General features: G+C 33.6%; 1 protein-coding gene across 8 annotated transcripts in view; it reads left to right on the top strand.

The window, feature by feature from the left end:
* Nucleotides 1–15,465, top strand: part of PPP1R12A (protein phosphatase 1 regulatory subunit 12A) — a 158,467-nt gene that overhangs the window by 103,599 nt on the left and 39,403 nt on the right. For 6 of the 8 annotated variants that reach the window (XM_030866210.3, XM_070046381.1, XM_060305551.2 and 3 more), the window contains 5 exons: nt 4,161–4,285; nt 11,672–11,887; nt 13,152–13,246; nt 14,097–14,201; nt 15,121–15,288. In XM_030866210.3, the coding sequence (XP_030722070.1) occupies nt 4,161–4,285; nt 11,672–11,887; nt 13,152–13,246; nt 14,097–14,201; nt 15,121–15,288 (709 nt within the window). The remainder of the gene's footprint in view (nt 1–4,160; nt 4,286–11,671; nt 11,888–13,151; nt 13,247–14,096; nt 14,202–15,120; nt 15,289–15,465) is intronic. The other 2 variants (XM_070046380.1, XM_030866212.3) reach the window with 2 other exon arrangements.

Consider the following 15,465-nt stretch of genomic DNA (forward strand, 5'->3'; position numbering starts at 1 on the left):
TATTGGCTAATCACTCAGACTTCTGAAGAGGGACTTCCCTGGTGGTCCAGTGGTTGGGACTTTGCCTCCCACTGCAGGGGGTGCGGGTTCAATCCATGGTTGGGGAGCTAGGATCCCACATGCCTCACAGCCAAAAAAAACCCAAAACATAAAACAGAAGCGATATTGTAACAAATGCAATGAAGACTTTAAAAATGGTCCACATCAAAAAAATCTTAAGAAAAACAAAACCAAAAAAAAACCTTCTGAGAGCATAAGATTCCAGGATTGCTATCTTTGAGTTGTATAACCTGGCATTTTGGCATTTTAACGTATTTATCAGAAAAGGTATTTCATTTTCATTAAGGTTTTTATCAATGAAAAAACTGTCATCATTATCAGGACCAGTTTGGTGATCATTAGTAAACACAAATGGAGCCCTAGAATTTCTTGGACTCCCATATTTCCTCTAGACACAACAGCAACAGTTTTGAATCAGGTTTTTTACTCACTCAATAAAATATTTTCTCTAAGAAAATGTGAGAAGCTAAAGTTTACTAAATAAACATGTCAAGGAACATACTGATAATTCTATTTCCCATTAAAAACAAGATATTGCTAAATGGGCACAGGCTAGCTTTGTTGCCAGGTGATGTGTTATGGATTCCTTTATTTTCTTGAAGCTTGCTAATCCTACAAGTAAATTATTTTTTGGAAATACACAAAGAGTTTTTGAAATTTATAAATGACTAGATTCTAGTCACTTAGGGATTTAATTTTTTATTTATTGCTGTGACATTGCTGATCAGGTGAGTCAGCATATCTTTTGCCTCACCTGTAAATATATAGGTAAAATAAATAGGTAAAATTGGCAGTAGAATATAGGTAATATAGGTAAATAGTAATATACCTAAATATAGGTATAGGTAAAATTGGCAGTAGAACAACAGGTAGTCATTGAATATTATAATTTATTTGTATAACATGCTAATTAAAATATTTCTAACTATAAAAACAAATTATATGAGAATCAGCATGCTTTGTAATGAATGTTAATTTTCATGTAATAATTGTATAAAATTAAAGTCTACTAATTTAAATAAGATTAATGTACATGCTTACCTAATAACATTCAGTTAAATTTGTTCAGTTCCTTTGAAAGATGAAATGATATCATTGAAATTTAAATTGACTCAGATACTTTTGCAAGTATTTAAAGTTATTTTTATGTAGTTAATCTCCTGTCTGTGAGACATGCCTTGGCCCCCAGTCTCTAGTAAAATATATCATTACAAATTAAACTATATGCACATGTGCACACGAAAGCCAGGACCAGTACCCAGATCTCCTAGCTCATGTAGTAGAATTCAAGAACTGGAAGTCCAGATATCTCACAGAGATTCCTGAGATTCTTCTACCTATTTTTTCTTAATTGGTCCCTTCTATAGAGTTCACTGTTCAGTATTAGGCACCAGGGAGCTATTTAAAACAAAAAAAGACTTCAGATTTAGGCCAGTCTTGCCACTAACTAGCAAGCCTCCTGACCTTTGGTTGAAATTTCCTTGCTTGTAGAATGAGAAGTATTGGACTAGGCTATCTGGATAGTTCTTTAAACTCTTCTATAAGTATGAATAGAATTAATTACCATCAAATAGTATTGTATTAATTTCCCAATTTGGACTTTAAGCATACCAATCTCTTCTCAGTGCGCTAACTTTAAATGTTCCTCTGAAGCATTGTACTTGATAATTTTGTTCTTCCTGTTGCTAGTAGCCAGTTGTGCCAGGAAAATTTAACTATCTCAAGAATTAATCCATGTAAATGCTGTGTGGTTCCTTCTCTCTCACTCTTTTAGTATCAACAAGGCTTTATCATACTTTATTTGGCAAGCTTGAGAAAGCAGCCATTTCCCTGTAGAGGTATAGCTTGATCTGACAATTTCTAAACTGTTTCTTTTTTCTTTTTGTAAGGTTATTTCCTTGGGAAACTGTTTTATGTTAAATAACTATTTTGCTGAATTTTCTTTCATAAAATATTTTCCAAACCATTTTTTAATCAGTTTCTTATAAATCAGATTGAAAATAGGAACTCAACCAAAAGTTTAATTTCCTTCCAAATGATATATAAATTTTTCAGAGGTAGTTGAAGGAATGAGAATAGGGAAGCATAGTTTTGCTTTTAGGTTTTTTCTTTTTTTTCTCTAGGACATGAAGTTTTTATTCTTCATTGAAATCAAATGGATAGAAAGGGCTTCAGTAACACTGATAATGTTTACTTAAGTTAGATGGTGGACACCTGAGGTTTGTTTAATTATTATTCTTAAACCAAACATAAATGTTTGTATACGTGCATATACATTCTTTGATGTATAGATTTCAATAATATAAAAAAAATTTTAAACCTGGAGAAAATAGGGGGAGAAGGAGAAAATAAAATGAAAAAAACACATGTTGAGCTTTAGTTTATTACTTATTTCTCCTACTAGACTGTAAGCTTTATGCAGTTAAGATATTTTGTCTTTTCATTGACTGATATATATCCCCAGTGCCTAGGACAGTACTTGAGGTATCAGACACTTAATAAATATTTGTTGAATTACTCTCTCCGGTTGGATGGATTGTTTTCCAGGAGGATGGTCTAATTAGAGTATACATGATTTGTACTTAACTGTGCTGAATAGGCTTAGCTTCTGTTGAATGAAAAGAGGGATTTAACAACAAGAAAAACGTTTATTAGACTGAGTTTCGCTCATTCAGTTTATTTGAAAAGCTGTGGTTATAGTGATTTTTAAATATGCCAGTTTGGCCTTGTCTTTTTTTTTTTTTTTTTTTTGCGGTACACGGGCCTCTTACTGTTGTGGCCTCTCCCGTTGCGGAGCACAGGCTCCGGACGCGCAGGCTAAGCGGCCATGGCTCACGGGCCCAGCCGCTCCGCGGCATGTGGGATCTTCCCGGACCGGGGCACGAACCCGTGTCCCCTGCATTGGCAGGCGGACTCTCAACCACTGCACCACCAGGGAAGCCCTGGCCTTGTCTTTTGATACAGTTTAAGATTATGCTTTTCACCCTATTAACATCTTACAGATGTTTTCTTAGACACAAATAGGACTTAATGAATCATTGCAAATTCAGAATTATTAGTGGGAAGTTTGTATTTGCCCTAAAGATAAGGATTTGTTAATATTGTCTACTTACTCATAATGGTAATTTATGGTGGAAGATTCTTTGCAAAACTGACCTAAAGAAGGGAGAGAGGTAATATAATGAAAATGAGTATCTCATAGGGCTTTAAAAGCAGTATACTTCTTCACAAAAGTATAGAAAGATACCTGTCCTATCCCATTTTGAAACTAAAGGAATATTTTAAAACTGGATAAAATGACTTTTGACCATTTGAAAAGTGAACTTTTCTAGCCCGTTTATAAATTACAGTTAATTTAACGGTTTAAATTTATATGTGACTTTTGCTAAAGGCCAGTTTATGTGTTCAAATACAGTCTTTGAATTTTTGCTATCATCATACTGATTTTTTTCTAATATTTCAAAAATCTTTTTCTAAGTGATCAATTACTAGTTGGAAATTGTCTTGATACATTGTGAGAAGAGATTTAACCTAATTTAGCTGATATTGTGCCCATTTAACTCTAGACTTTTGGGGGGTGAGAAGGAATGCTCTTTGTGACATTTAAGCATACTGTTTGACAGGAATATAAGTCATTATCGACAAAGAGCACTTTTAGATTTCCTAGAATAAAGAAGAGCTATAAGTTTTAGATAAGCAATGTAAGTTGTTTATTCATTGGAAAACTGCATAGCTCTTGCATTTTTTGAAGTTACGTTGTATTCGTGTATTCAAGTTTTAAATATTAATTTAAAACTTAAAAAAATTTTCCATAGTGTTAAAAGTACACAAGTCAGATAGTCATATTTTATTTGTGCTTTTTATTCTTAAAAGTCTGGTTGTGTGTCGTGTTCTTATTTAAGTCTCATACCTATTGAGACATTTCTAGAAACTCCTTGAAAATGACACTTGTTAAAAGGTATAATAGTGGGAAAAGACTGAGTTAACAAAACCTTAAGCGAAAATACAGTGTAAAATGCTGTTTTCAATACCATTGAAACTGAATGCATCTAGAATCATGACTCTTAGTGTTCTTTTTTTTCCTTTTCCTTTCCCTAAAGATAAGACAAAATCCATGGCTTCTGTAACTAATGCCAATACTTCTAGTACTCAAGCAGCTCCTGTAGCTGTTACAACACCTACTGTGTCATCTGGTCAGGCAACACCTACATCACCTATTAAAAAGGTAAGCCAAAATTGTGTTTGTTAAAAATAAATGTATTCTGTGTAAGTACCATTTGAGCTAAAGCATTAAGACAGTTCTAAGTTTATTTAAGGTTTTAGAATAAGAATGTATTTTTCTTTATTTCCTCTGAATCTATTATGTTCTTTTTCTCAAGTACTTTTTGCAGTTGATCATTAACAAAAATATCAGGTTGGCCAAAAAGTTTGTTCGGTTTTCACCAAGAACTTTATTGAGCAACATATTCATTAACCAAACGAACTTTTTGGCCAACCCAGTAAATAGCAGAAACATAAAATTTTTCATATGAAAAACTACTGATCATGGTAGTTTTTTATTTTCATTGAACTTTTGAGAAGCATGGGGTTTGTATCCTTTATTTCTGTTGAGTAAAGGTGCATTTTGGTAATTTCACATGTGTATAAGTTAAGCACGAAAAGTACTACCACAAGTTACTGAGAGAACTGGAATCTAGATTTTCTAATTCATTTACAAAGCACCAGGTATGTCAGAACAGACCAGAGGTCAACTGCTGACCCCACCTCTTGTTAGTTGTTGTGACCTTGAGCAAGTGACTATCTTCCTTATCTGTTCCTCCTAAAAAGGACAAAACAAAAATAATAACAGAGAAAATAAGTTAACATTGTTAAGCGGTGATTGAGAGAGCTTGGCTAGTGACTGAGTGCTCCCAAATTGTTAGTTTCATTTCTTCCTCTTCCTTATTTTGTTCTCCACTTATTCTTCATCCTTACTTTCTTGTTGATCTATTAAAGACTTTTCTTTTCCCTGCTGTTTCAGAACCTATACTTCTTTTAACTCTAATTAAAGATTAAGGGTTTTCTGTGGGGTTTTTTTAACCTACTGGTCTCTTTTTAAAGGCTTCTCCCCACCCTTACCTAACTTTTAGGAGTAAACTCATTTCCCTCTCTGTGTAACACACACATGCACGCATGCACGCACATGCACACACGTAGACATAGTCACACTCACACGTACTTTTTTTTTTTTTCCTGGAGCCATTTAAGAATTGACTGCTCAGGGCTTTCCTGGTGGCGCAGTGGTTGAGAGTCCGCCTGCCGATGCAGGGGACACGGGTTTGTGCCCCGGTCCGGGAAGATCCCACATGCCGCGGAGCGGCTGGGCCCGTGAGCCATGGCCGCTGAGCCTGTGCGTCTGGAGCCTGTGCTCCACAATGGGAGAGGCCACAACACTGAGAGGCCCGCGTACCGCAAAAAAAAAAAAAAAAAATTGACTGCTCTCACTGTAACACTTTATTCCTAATACTTGAGTACGTACCTCTTAAGTACAAAGGCATTAATCCTTCATTCCCTCACAGAAATCATCATACTTAGAAAATTTTAACATTGATATAATACCATTATTTATGTTCACTAATATACAGACCATACTCAAAATTTTCCCAGTTGTCCTCCTAGTAACATCTTTCTAGCTGTTTGATTTTTCAAATTAAGGGTCCACTCAGGGATTATACATTGTGTTTACCTATTAAGTCTCTGCCTTTGGACTTCTTGTTTTGTTGCTTATCTGACGTTATTTGGTTTGCATGGGTTTGAGGACTGATTTTAAATCCCCACAGTGTTTCTATCATATTGTCAGTTTTGCTAATCTTTGGATTTGGCTCCAAGTGGTCAAAATTTGAACCTTTTAAAATCATAAACTAGAGAATTCTTTTAAAATCCATACTGTTATTAATAATCCTCCTCTAAAACTCTTCCAAAGGAAAGCGGTAGTATGAATTCTTAGTGGTAGAAATGTATGAATTTCACTGGTACAATTTGAATAATAGACTTTGTGACTGAATTATCTTATTACCTGCTGTATTCTAGAACTGAGGGTTTCTTGAATTCAATTAGAACCCATTCTCAAATGGTCATAATTTCATATGCTTTAAAATGAAATTCTCCAGAATTTCTGGAGAATTTCTGGCCTTTTCAAGGCAAGAAGCAGTCGTCTGCAAAATTTTCAAGATAGTTATCATGCCATAACTGGTGTCACCATGAGCTGCTTTAACTAAAGATTTATTAATTCTAGAACCCCTTTATACTTCTTCAGTGAATCCTAAACTTTAGCTCTTTTGATTATCTGTTAGAACTGTAGATTTATCAAGTTCCCAAAAGCCCCATCCCCCCGGAATACCTGGCCAAGAAACCGGCTGTCAGTCTTTTGAGTATTTAACTAAGCAATCTCTTTCCTACTATAGTCAAATAATTACAGTAGGGTTCTTATGATCAATTATATTTTTCTCAAGCATAACCCTAGATTTATGGCAGTTTACTTCTCAGTTTATGCCAACTGCCCTCACTGAAAGCAAATACTTAATAGCTCTGTTAGATTAGTGGGCCAGTAATTTACTTGCTATAAAAGTTCTTATTCAGAATTACTTTGATTCTGTAATTAAATTGATCTAATGACAACTGTTTCTCTAATTTGCATATTTAGAAACTCCCATTTTATTCTCCATTTAAACTCATCATAACTTGCTTTAAAGATTACATTGTTTCAGTCTTTGTTCTTAAAGTTTTATGGGCAAATTTTATTCAAAGTAATAAAGTCATGGTGTACAAAAAAATGAAGTATTTTTAAGTTTTATCAGTACTATATGACTTTTAAAGCCTGTTACCATGTTCAGTGGTACTGTATTTACTATAATTTAGCATTTTAGTGTTTTTTTTTTCATTTGTTTCAAGATTTTCCTTGTAACTTAGAGACCTAACAGAAATTTCCTTGGATGAATTCTTAATTTGTAAATGCATCGTAAAAGATTTTGTAATTAATTAAGAGTTCTGTCTATTTTTAGGTTGCCACTTACTACTCTGATTCTATTATCTAGACAAGTTATCTTAAGTTCTCTAGCTTCCTCCAGCAGTACATAAACTATGTATATAAATACACACACACACACACACACTCTCTCTCTCTCTCTCTCTCTCTCTCTCTCTCTAACATTCATGGCAAGGAATAGATCACGAAACTGGAAGCTCTAAAACAGTATTAAATATCACTTATATTCTATAATAACTCATGATAACTACAGAGAAACATAGGTATATTCACTTTAAATGATCTCTTAAGTTGTTAACTTGTCAGCTAAAATTATAGAACTATTTCTGTAGCAGTGAGATCAGGCCAATGATTTATGGATATATTATCTATAAAACCATTAGTTTGATCTTATGATTTATTTTAACTAAAAATAGTAAGTTTATCGCATTATTTAACTTACAATAAGTTAAATAATATACATTTTATATTAAATTTTTATCTAACAATAAGTTTATTGTTAAAGTTTCAACTAACAATAAGTTTAACTAACAACGTTTATATATAACTCTCTAGTCAAAATAAATATTGTTGGGATCTCTGAAAAAGATTACCTACTCTGCTGTATACACATATATTCCAATAAGCATAAACTATATTTTCTTTGCTAGATGGTAAAAATTCAGAGTTTTCTTGGAATTACATGTTCTTGCTAATTGAACCTACATCATAATAAAATTTAGTAAAAGACTACTATGTGCTGTGGGTATATGAAGTATACCGGTAAAAGTGTATAATTGTAGAATGATAGTTTTTAAATGGAAGAAATCATTTTTTGATTTGAGGTAATGGAGTTAGAACATTTGAGATAGATCTTGAAGAATGAGGTAGTATTTCAACTAACAGAGAGGAGAGTTTGTACAGTCTGTTGAAAAAGAGAGAAGAGAAACAGTGTGATCAAAAGTAGGGATAGGGCTTCCCTGGTGGCACAGTGGTTGAGAGTCCGCCTGCCAGTGCAGGGGACACGGGTTCGTGCCCCGGTCTGAGAGGATCCCACATGCCGCGGAGCGGCTGGGCCAGTGAGCCATTGCTGCTGAGCTTGCGCGTCCAGAGCCTGTGCTCCACAACGGGAGAGGCCACAACAGTGAGAGGCCTGCGTATCGCAAAAAAAAAATGAAAAAAAAACAAGTAGGGATAATGTGGAGTGTTGCAGGAAAAATGAGTTGTCTAGTTTGATTGATTTATAGGATATATATACGAAGTAAAGCAGGAAAAGTAGAGCCAAATTGGAATGTTTTCATTACTATGGTAACATTTTCATAATTTGATAGATAGTAGAGGATCATAGATGTTTGAACAAGGCCATGAGAGAATTTTAGAATGTTATTCTGGCAGCAACGTACAGGTGTATTTGAAGGTGAGAGACTGACTGAGAGAAGGTTTATTAGAAAGTCATTGAAGTTGCCTAGCATGATAAGAATATAAACCAGAGAAGTGGCAGTGGACTTATAAAGGAGAGGAGGAGATTTAGAGACTTGGCACTTAACTTGTAGATGGAGGAAGATGACAGAGAAGAAGTCTAACATGACTGCGAAGTTTCAAATTTAGGGAGTTGGGACTTCCCCAGTGTCCAGTGGTTAAGACTTCGTGCTTTCAGCACAGGGGGCATAGGTTCGATCCCTGGTCAGGGAACTAAGATCCCACATCCCACATGCCACACAAAGCGGGCAAAAAAAAAAAGAAATTTAGGGGATTGAAGAGATTTTTGGTACCAGTAACAGAAATAGGGAACTGAGGAAGAGTTGGTTTGGAAATAAAGATGTTTGACTTTAAACATGTTGAGTTTCAGGTTCCAATTTTAGTTACATATAGTCCATTCTACAGGTAAATAGAAATTCAGGACTAGGAATTTAGGAGTCAGATTGAGCTGGAGAATAACAAATTTGAGAATAAGCTGAATACAATTAATATTTAGCCTGAGGATATAAGAAGACCCTACTCACAACATTCAGAAGAAAGTATAAAGAGAAGATAGGAGATACAAGAACAGACTCTTGGAGTGCTTATGTTACAGGGCTATGACAAAGATAGTTGCTACCAACAACAACAAAAAGACCAGGAAAGGGGTAGTCAGAGAGTAGGAAAGTCAAAATAGTGTCCTGGTTATAAAAACCAAAAAAAGAATTTCAGGGACTAGGTATACTTGAGTTTTTCAGAGAGGTTTATTTATATACCAAAAATTGAAAGATGCTTTTAAACACATAAACCAGTATTTAAATCGATGTGAGGTGGAGAGGAGGTATATCAGTCATAACAGTGCAACAAAATTTCAAACTTGATAATATTGCCTCATTTTTCTCAACTCTACAATATTGGATAATAGTAAAATGTTATTTCATTGGGTGATTGTAGGATTAAATGAGATAACCCATATTAAGCACTTAGTTTAGGGCCTCACACAAGTAAACGTTTGTTAAATGTTAGCTTCTGTTGTAACACTCAGCAAATATTATTTGCTATATGATGATTTTATCATGAAGGAATAACATTTGTTTCCAGTTTGGGGAAAGTTCTGGGATAGGGAGGGATTGGCAAACCATGGTCTGTGGACCAAAGGTGGCCCACTACCTGTTTTTTGTACAGCCTGCAAGTTAGAATGGTTTTAATACTTTTAAATGGTCAGCAGAGGCAGGGGGAGGATGAAAAGAAAAAGAATATTTTGTGACACAAATTCAAATTTCATTGCCCCTAAATAAAGTTTTATGTGACACAGCCACATTCATTCATTTGTGTACTACCTATGGCTGGGTTTGTGCTACAGCAGCATAGATGAGTATTTACAGCAGAGACTCTATAGTCTACAAAGCCTAAAGTTTACAGTCTGGCCCTTTACAGAAGGAAAAGTTTGCCAACCTCTGTTCTCGAGTACCATGACTTTAAACTCTGAAATCAATAAGGAATCATCTCAGTGCCTATCATATTATGTAAAATATTACAGAGCTTCCTGGACTTTCTCAGTCAATGGAGACCTTAGTGTTTTACTAAATGTTTTTCACAGTGCCATTTGGCAAAAAAAAAATACCTCTTGGTTTCATTGATTAAGTAGTTAGGTACAAATAAGTTAATAATGGCAATTTGTGCAGTGTCCAACAGATGTCACTGTACTTCTCTCAAAACTTTAAAATATCCCACAGCACCCCTGTGATTTTGTTCTTGCGCCCTGGAATGCCTCAGTGTGCATTTTGGGAACTGAAAAATGCTTGTATATCTTGAGCCTCTTTGCAACCTTATTGTTAGGAATTAATTATTGGAAGTATTAGAGGTATCTTGTAGCAGTTTTGTCTAGGAATTAGCCCTCCAACATTATGGGTGCTTTAACAAGCTCTATTAAACTGCTGTTATGGCAAACCTTGGTAATAGGTATGAAAGAAAGGTGGTTTTGTGATTTTTTTTTAATCTATATCCTGTGCTTGTAGTAACTAGATAGTTGCTATATTTACCATCTATATTTAACTGTGGTTGAATATTTAAACTCTGTAAGTGAAGTTAATGAGGTGAACTAGTTACAGACAACAGACATTTCATTTTTAGGGTAGTTGGAAAGCCCTGAAAATGAAATAAATATTTGTACAAAAACAGTTTTTAGTTGAAATGTTTAATGTTTGGTGGAAAAATCAAACAGTAAATTTAAGGCTATGATATTTAAAATATTAATGAATTAAATATTATAATTAGAAATATACTGATGATTACTTTTTTGTTGATGATGATGGATTTAAAATTTTTTAACCCAAGTACAAAATGAATAAAAACAAAATTCAAGGGCAGTAGTTTTTTCACTTCATACTATAATACTATCAGCTCTATGTGGCTTTAACTGCCTTAGAAGTTTCTGTATTAGATTCTTTCAGATTCTCTCATGCTAAAACTGGAACTTGTTCCCAGTGACTTTTAAAGATTGGATAATTACCCAGTTGTTGGGTTTTAATTTATTATAAAATTCTTTTAAAAAGAGAAAAGTCTGTTTTGCTCATAACTTCCTTTTCTGTTTTCATGCTTTCAATCTTTATCTCTTTACCTGTCTTATTTTAATTGGCTTTAGTATGATTTCATTGCTCCTATCATGCCTGTGGTGGAATCAGTAGATCCTGCATCATGGAGGCAGGGCTTGCGCAAAACTGGCATTGTTCTTGTGCCCAGTAAAGGTGAAAAATCTATGGTGAGGCATTTCGATGTGCAAGGATTTATATTAGGTTACAACATAACAAGTTTAATATGAATATTGGTTTCAAAGATGCATGGTTTTAAGTCATTATGGTGTGCTCATTTCTGTTCTCTGTATTTGCATCATAATTTTTCTGTGTGATACAAAGTGTGGAGTGTGTGTTCTTAAATCTAACATCTGGAAAGGTAGTATTTCCTTCTTCAGTTTTAGATCTTTACATTTTTTACTAAGACATTAACCTGCTTAGTAAAAGTGTTTCTCCTGAAACTATTAACTATAATTTTAAACATATTATCTGTAAACTTCTCATTTTCAGTTTAAGGACTGATAAGTATTGTATAATTTTTCTCCTTTTTCTTAAAAATAAAATAAAATAAAAACAGTTTCCAACTTCAGCTACAAAAATTTCTCCCAAAGAAGAAGAGAGAAAAGATGAGTCTCCTGCATCTTGGAGGTTAGGACTTAGAAAGACTGGTAGTTATGGCGCACTTGCAGAAATCACAGCATCTAAAGAGGCTCAGAAAGAAAAAGACACTGCAGGTGTTATGCGTTCAGCTTCAAGTCCCAGACTTTCCTCCTCTTTGGATAATAAAGAAAAGGTAATCTGTTTCACAATTTGGTTTCTATAAAAACTATGATAATTTGTTTTCCTGGAATCAGATCCGTTGGATTTTCTACTATGTATCATTAGATCTATGTATCAACTTAATTCACCTGACTTAATGAGTTACATGATAATACAAATGTACTTACCTTAAGCAGATATCTATATGGGATATAATTATTGGGAAGATCAGATGTATTTGCCCAAAACATAAATTATGAGACTATACTCAATTAAAGGAATCCTTTATTCTATTTGAGAATTTACAATAAAATGTATCAAGGAGCAAGCTAATTTTATTTATTAAGAAGGGTTTTGAAAGTTTAGGAACACATTTTTCTAGAATGTGCTTATACTCATAAGTTAAATTTATCCAATATATGCAATTTCTTTACCTACTTTTTTCATCTGATACATCACAGCTTTGTCCTAGTGAGCAATTTTAATAACTGTATTTTGAAAGGCAGTATTAAATTGCATTAAATAGAATGCACCACAGTTCATTCAGTGCTATTTTGTATAATTGGATTATTTATTTTCTATTGCATTTTTAGTGCTTGGACATTTTTTTCCTTACAGTTTTCTTGCTCTATACAGGAGTGTTTACATGTATCAGAAATTCAGAAATGAATTTCTCACTAAGTAATTTTAATATTTTTTATTTTGTATAAATTTATTTTCCAGTTGTTTTCCAAGTACTTGATGCCAGTATAATGAGAATGTAACAGATGTCATTGTCACTACACTCTCAGCCAGATTTGGTTAAATATAATTTAAATAACCTTTTGTTTTGTATATTTTAATGTTATATTTTTAAAACATAGTATATCAAGGTAGTAAATAGCTTGTATAATGTAAGTAATTGAGACTTATCAGTGAACTGTATTTGAGACCTTATTTCTCTGAAAGAAGTAAAGATATTTTATCTTACAATACTACATTACAGTAGATGTTACAGAAGTTTCAGGAAAAGTCATTAAAATGTGGAGGAATTTTTCTTATGTTAAAAAAGAGCTAATTCTAGATTAAACAAGAGGGAAAAGAAAATTAATTTGAACAGGCTGTCTTTTAGTGTTTATAGTACTTGAATATTGATAGACATCAATTTTGGAGTTTAGCTAGGAATTATGGAAATATTATAAAATAAACTATGATGGCTGTGTAATTATACATTGTTGAATACTCCTTACATAATACTTTTAGCAGCACCTATAGTCATCACAGATTTATTTTCACTCTTTTTTCTCCCTGTTGTGTAGGAGAAAGATAGTAAAGGAACTAGGCTTGCATATGTTGCACCTACAATACCAAGACGACTAGCCAGTACATCTGACATTGAAGAGAAAGAAAACAGGTGGATTCATTATGATTTGTTTTATTTTTTTACTATAAAATCTTTACTATCTAGCATAAGAGTTAAAACATGAGCATTGTTGTAATTATGTGGGATATGGATTTCAGGAGGAGATGGAGGGTATTCCTAATAGGAAGAACACCAAGTACATGGACTTGAGGAGGTGCAGGCTTGGTATGTTCATGAAATAGCAAAAACAAATGAAGGCATTATGGTTATAATGGAGTGAGGGGACAGTGGTGGCAGATGAGGTCACAGACTAGTATATGCTTTCTAAATATTTGGAACATAATAGAAAAGGAGAAAGAAGAAGGGAGAAAAAGCACTTACTTGATCACTGTCAACATTTTAATTTGTTTCTTCCTACTTTTCAGCACATATAGAGTATGAGAATTTTTAATATAATTGTAATCATGTTATAATATTCAATTTTGTGTCTTGACTTTTTCTTTCACTTAAGATCTCCTAATGTCTTATATGTTAGTATGTATTTTCAATAAGCATTGTTCTTCATTAGTACATAGTGTTGCATAGAGTAGATTTGCTGAGGTTAAAGTAGCCATTTCCCCTCCCCAAACTATGGACATTTAAATTATCTAATATTTTTGTCATCATAAATAAAACTTCTGCAAAGATTTAAATTTCCCCCCTATAGTTAGGATTATACCTTTGGGATAGAATCTTAGAACTGGAATCTTAGTGAATTACTTTCACTTCTTAATAAGTATTCCAGACTGTTTTTCTAAGGGATTTTACTAGTTTCTGCTTCTACAGATGTTTATTAAAATACAGCTTCTTTAACCCTATTTTAAAATTATTTACCAGAATCTGAAAGATATTTTTTTCACAGAGATTCTTCAAGTTTGCGAACAAGTAGTTCATATACAAGAAGAAAATGGGAAGATGATCTCAAAAAGAATAGCTCAATTAATGAAGGATCAGCTTATCATAAAAGGTAATAATATAATTCTTAAGTAACTTTTGTGTATTCTTTTATTAAAATATGAGGCAGTTTGGAGCTCTCAATTTAATATAACATTAAAAATGTGCCTTTATTAAATATATCTTTTGTTGTTTAAATAAAACTTCATTTAAAGACACAGAATATATATTTAAAGATGGGTGAAAATTTGCTCCTACTTATGCCTTCCTATTATATTATATATTTTTAAATTAAATTTGATATGCTAAGAAGTATCTTTTAGATTATAGCATATTAAAAAAGGAACTCTGTATGTAATTATATATAAGTCAATTATGTAATTGACTAGAGCAGTTGAAATAGATTAATTAATTGAGCTCATGTGGTGACCTGGAAAGTTTCTACCTGTGTTAGAACTCAGAGCAATGGAAATGCCTTGAATTGGAATGTTGGTAATATCATATTGGAGAGGGGGTGGAAAATCTATGTGTTATTTTCTCTGCTAAAAGCAACCAAAAAAAGACTAAAAGATCAACAAATATAAAATAGGCATGGGTCACCCCTAGGGATGTGACCCATTGCCAAAACAATTTCTTAGAAAATGCTTAAGTCTTAACTTTCCCCAAGTAAAACCAAACCAAAGTGTTTTTCCAGACCCAACCTGGCGTGACCATATGACCTGGAACAGTTCCAGAAATGTAAACTATCAGATCATCTTTGAATCTTGTTGGTGGGTGGGGGATGCAGTAAAATGATACACTACCAAATTAGGGAAATCATCTAGACTCTAGCAAGTTGTAGATGCAACTCTTGGTGCTGGAGCCGGTGGCGTATTTAGGAACACAGTCTTTTAGATTTTTTTCCTAGCCTTGTGAATCTGTATAATGTATAGGCATTGACTATAGAATACACATACAAACACATTCTATATAGATATGACTCTTTCCTTTAGTTGCTCCTTTGGTAGAAGACAAGATGATTTGATTAGTTCTAGTGTTCCAAGCACCACATCAACACCAACAGTTACCTCTGCAGCTGGGCTTCAGAAAAGCCTGCTTTCCAGCACAAGCACTACTACAAAGATTACAACGGGTTCTTCCTCAGCAGGCACACAAAGCAGGTGAGTCACAGATACATTTTGTGTTCAGGCCTACTGTGTGCTTATGTATGTGCATGCATTTTTGTTTAGAAGATTGTGGGGCTCTGGATTTTTTCATTGACCTTGTTAAAATGATTTACAAACAAAAATTGGTTCCAAAAAGAGGCAATTATGCATGTCTGGGGAAAAAATATTAAG

This window comes from Globicephala melas, chromosome 10 (assembly GCF_963455315.2).
Source record: "Globicephala melas chromosome 10, mGloMel1.2, whole genome shotgun sequence".
Classification (NCBI taxonomy): domain Eukaryota; kingdom Metazoa; phylum Chordata; class Mammalia; order Artiodactyla; family Delphinidae; genus Globicephala; species Globicephala melas.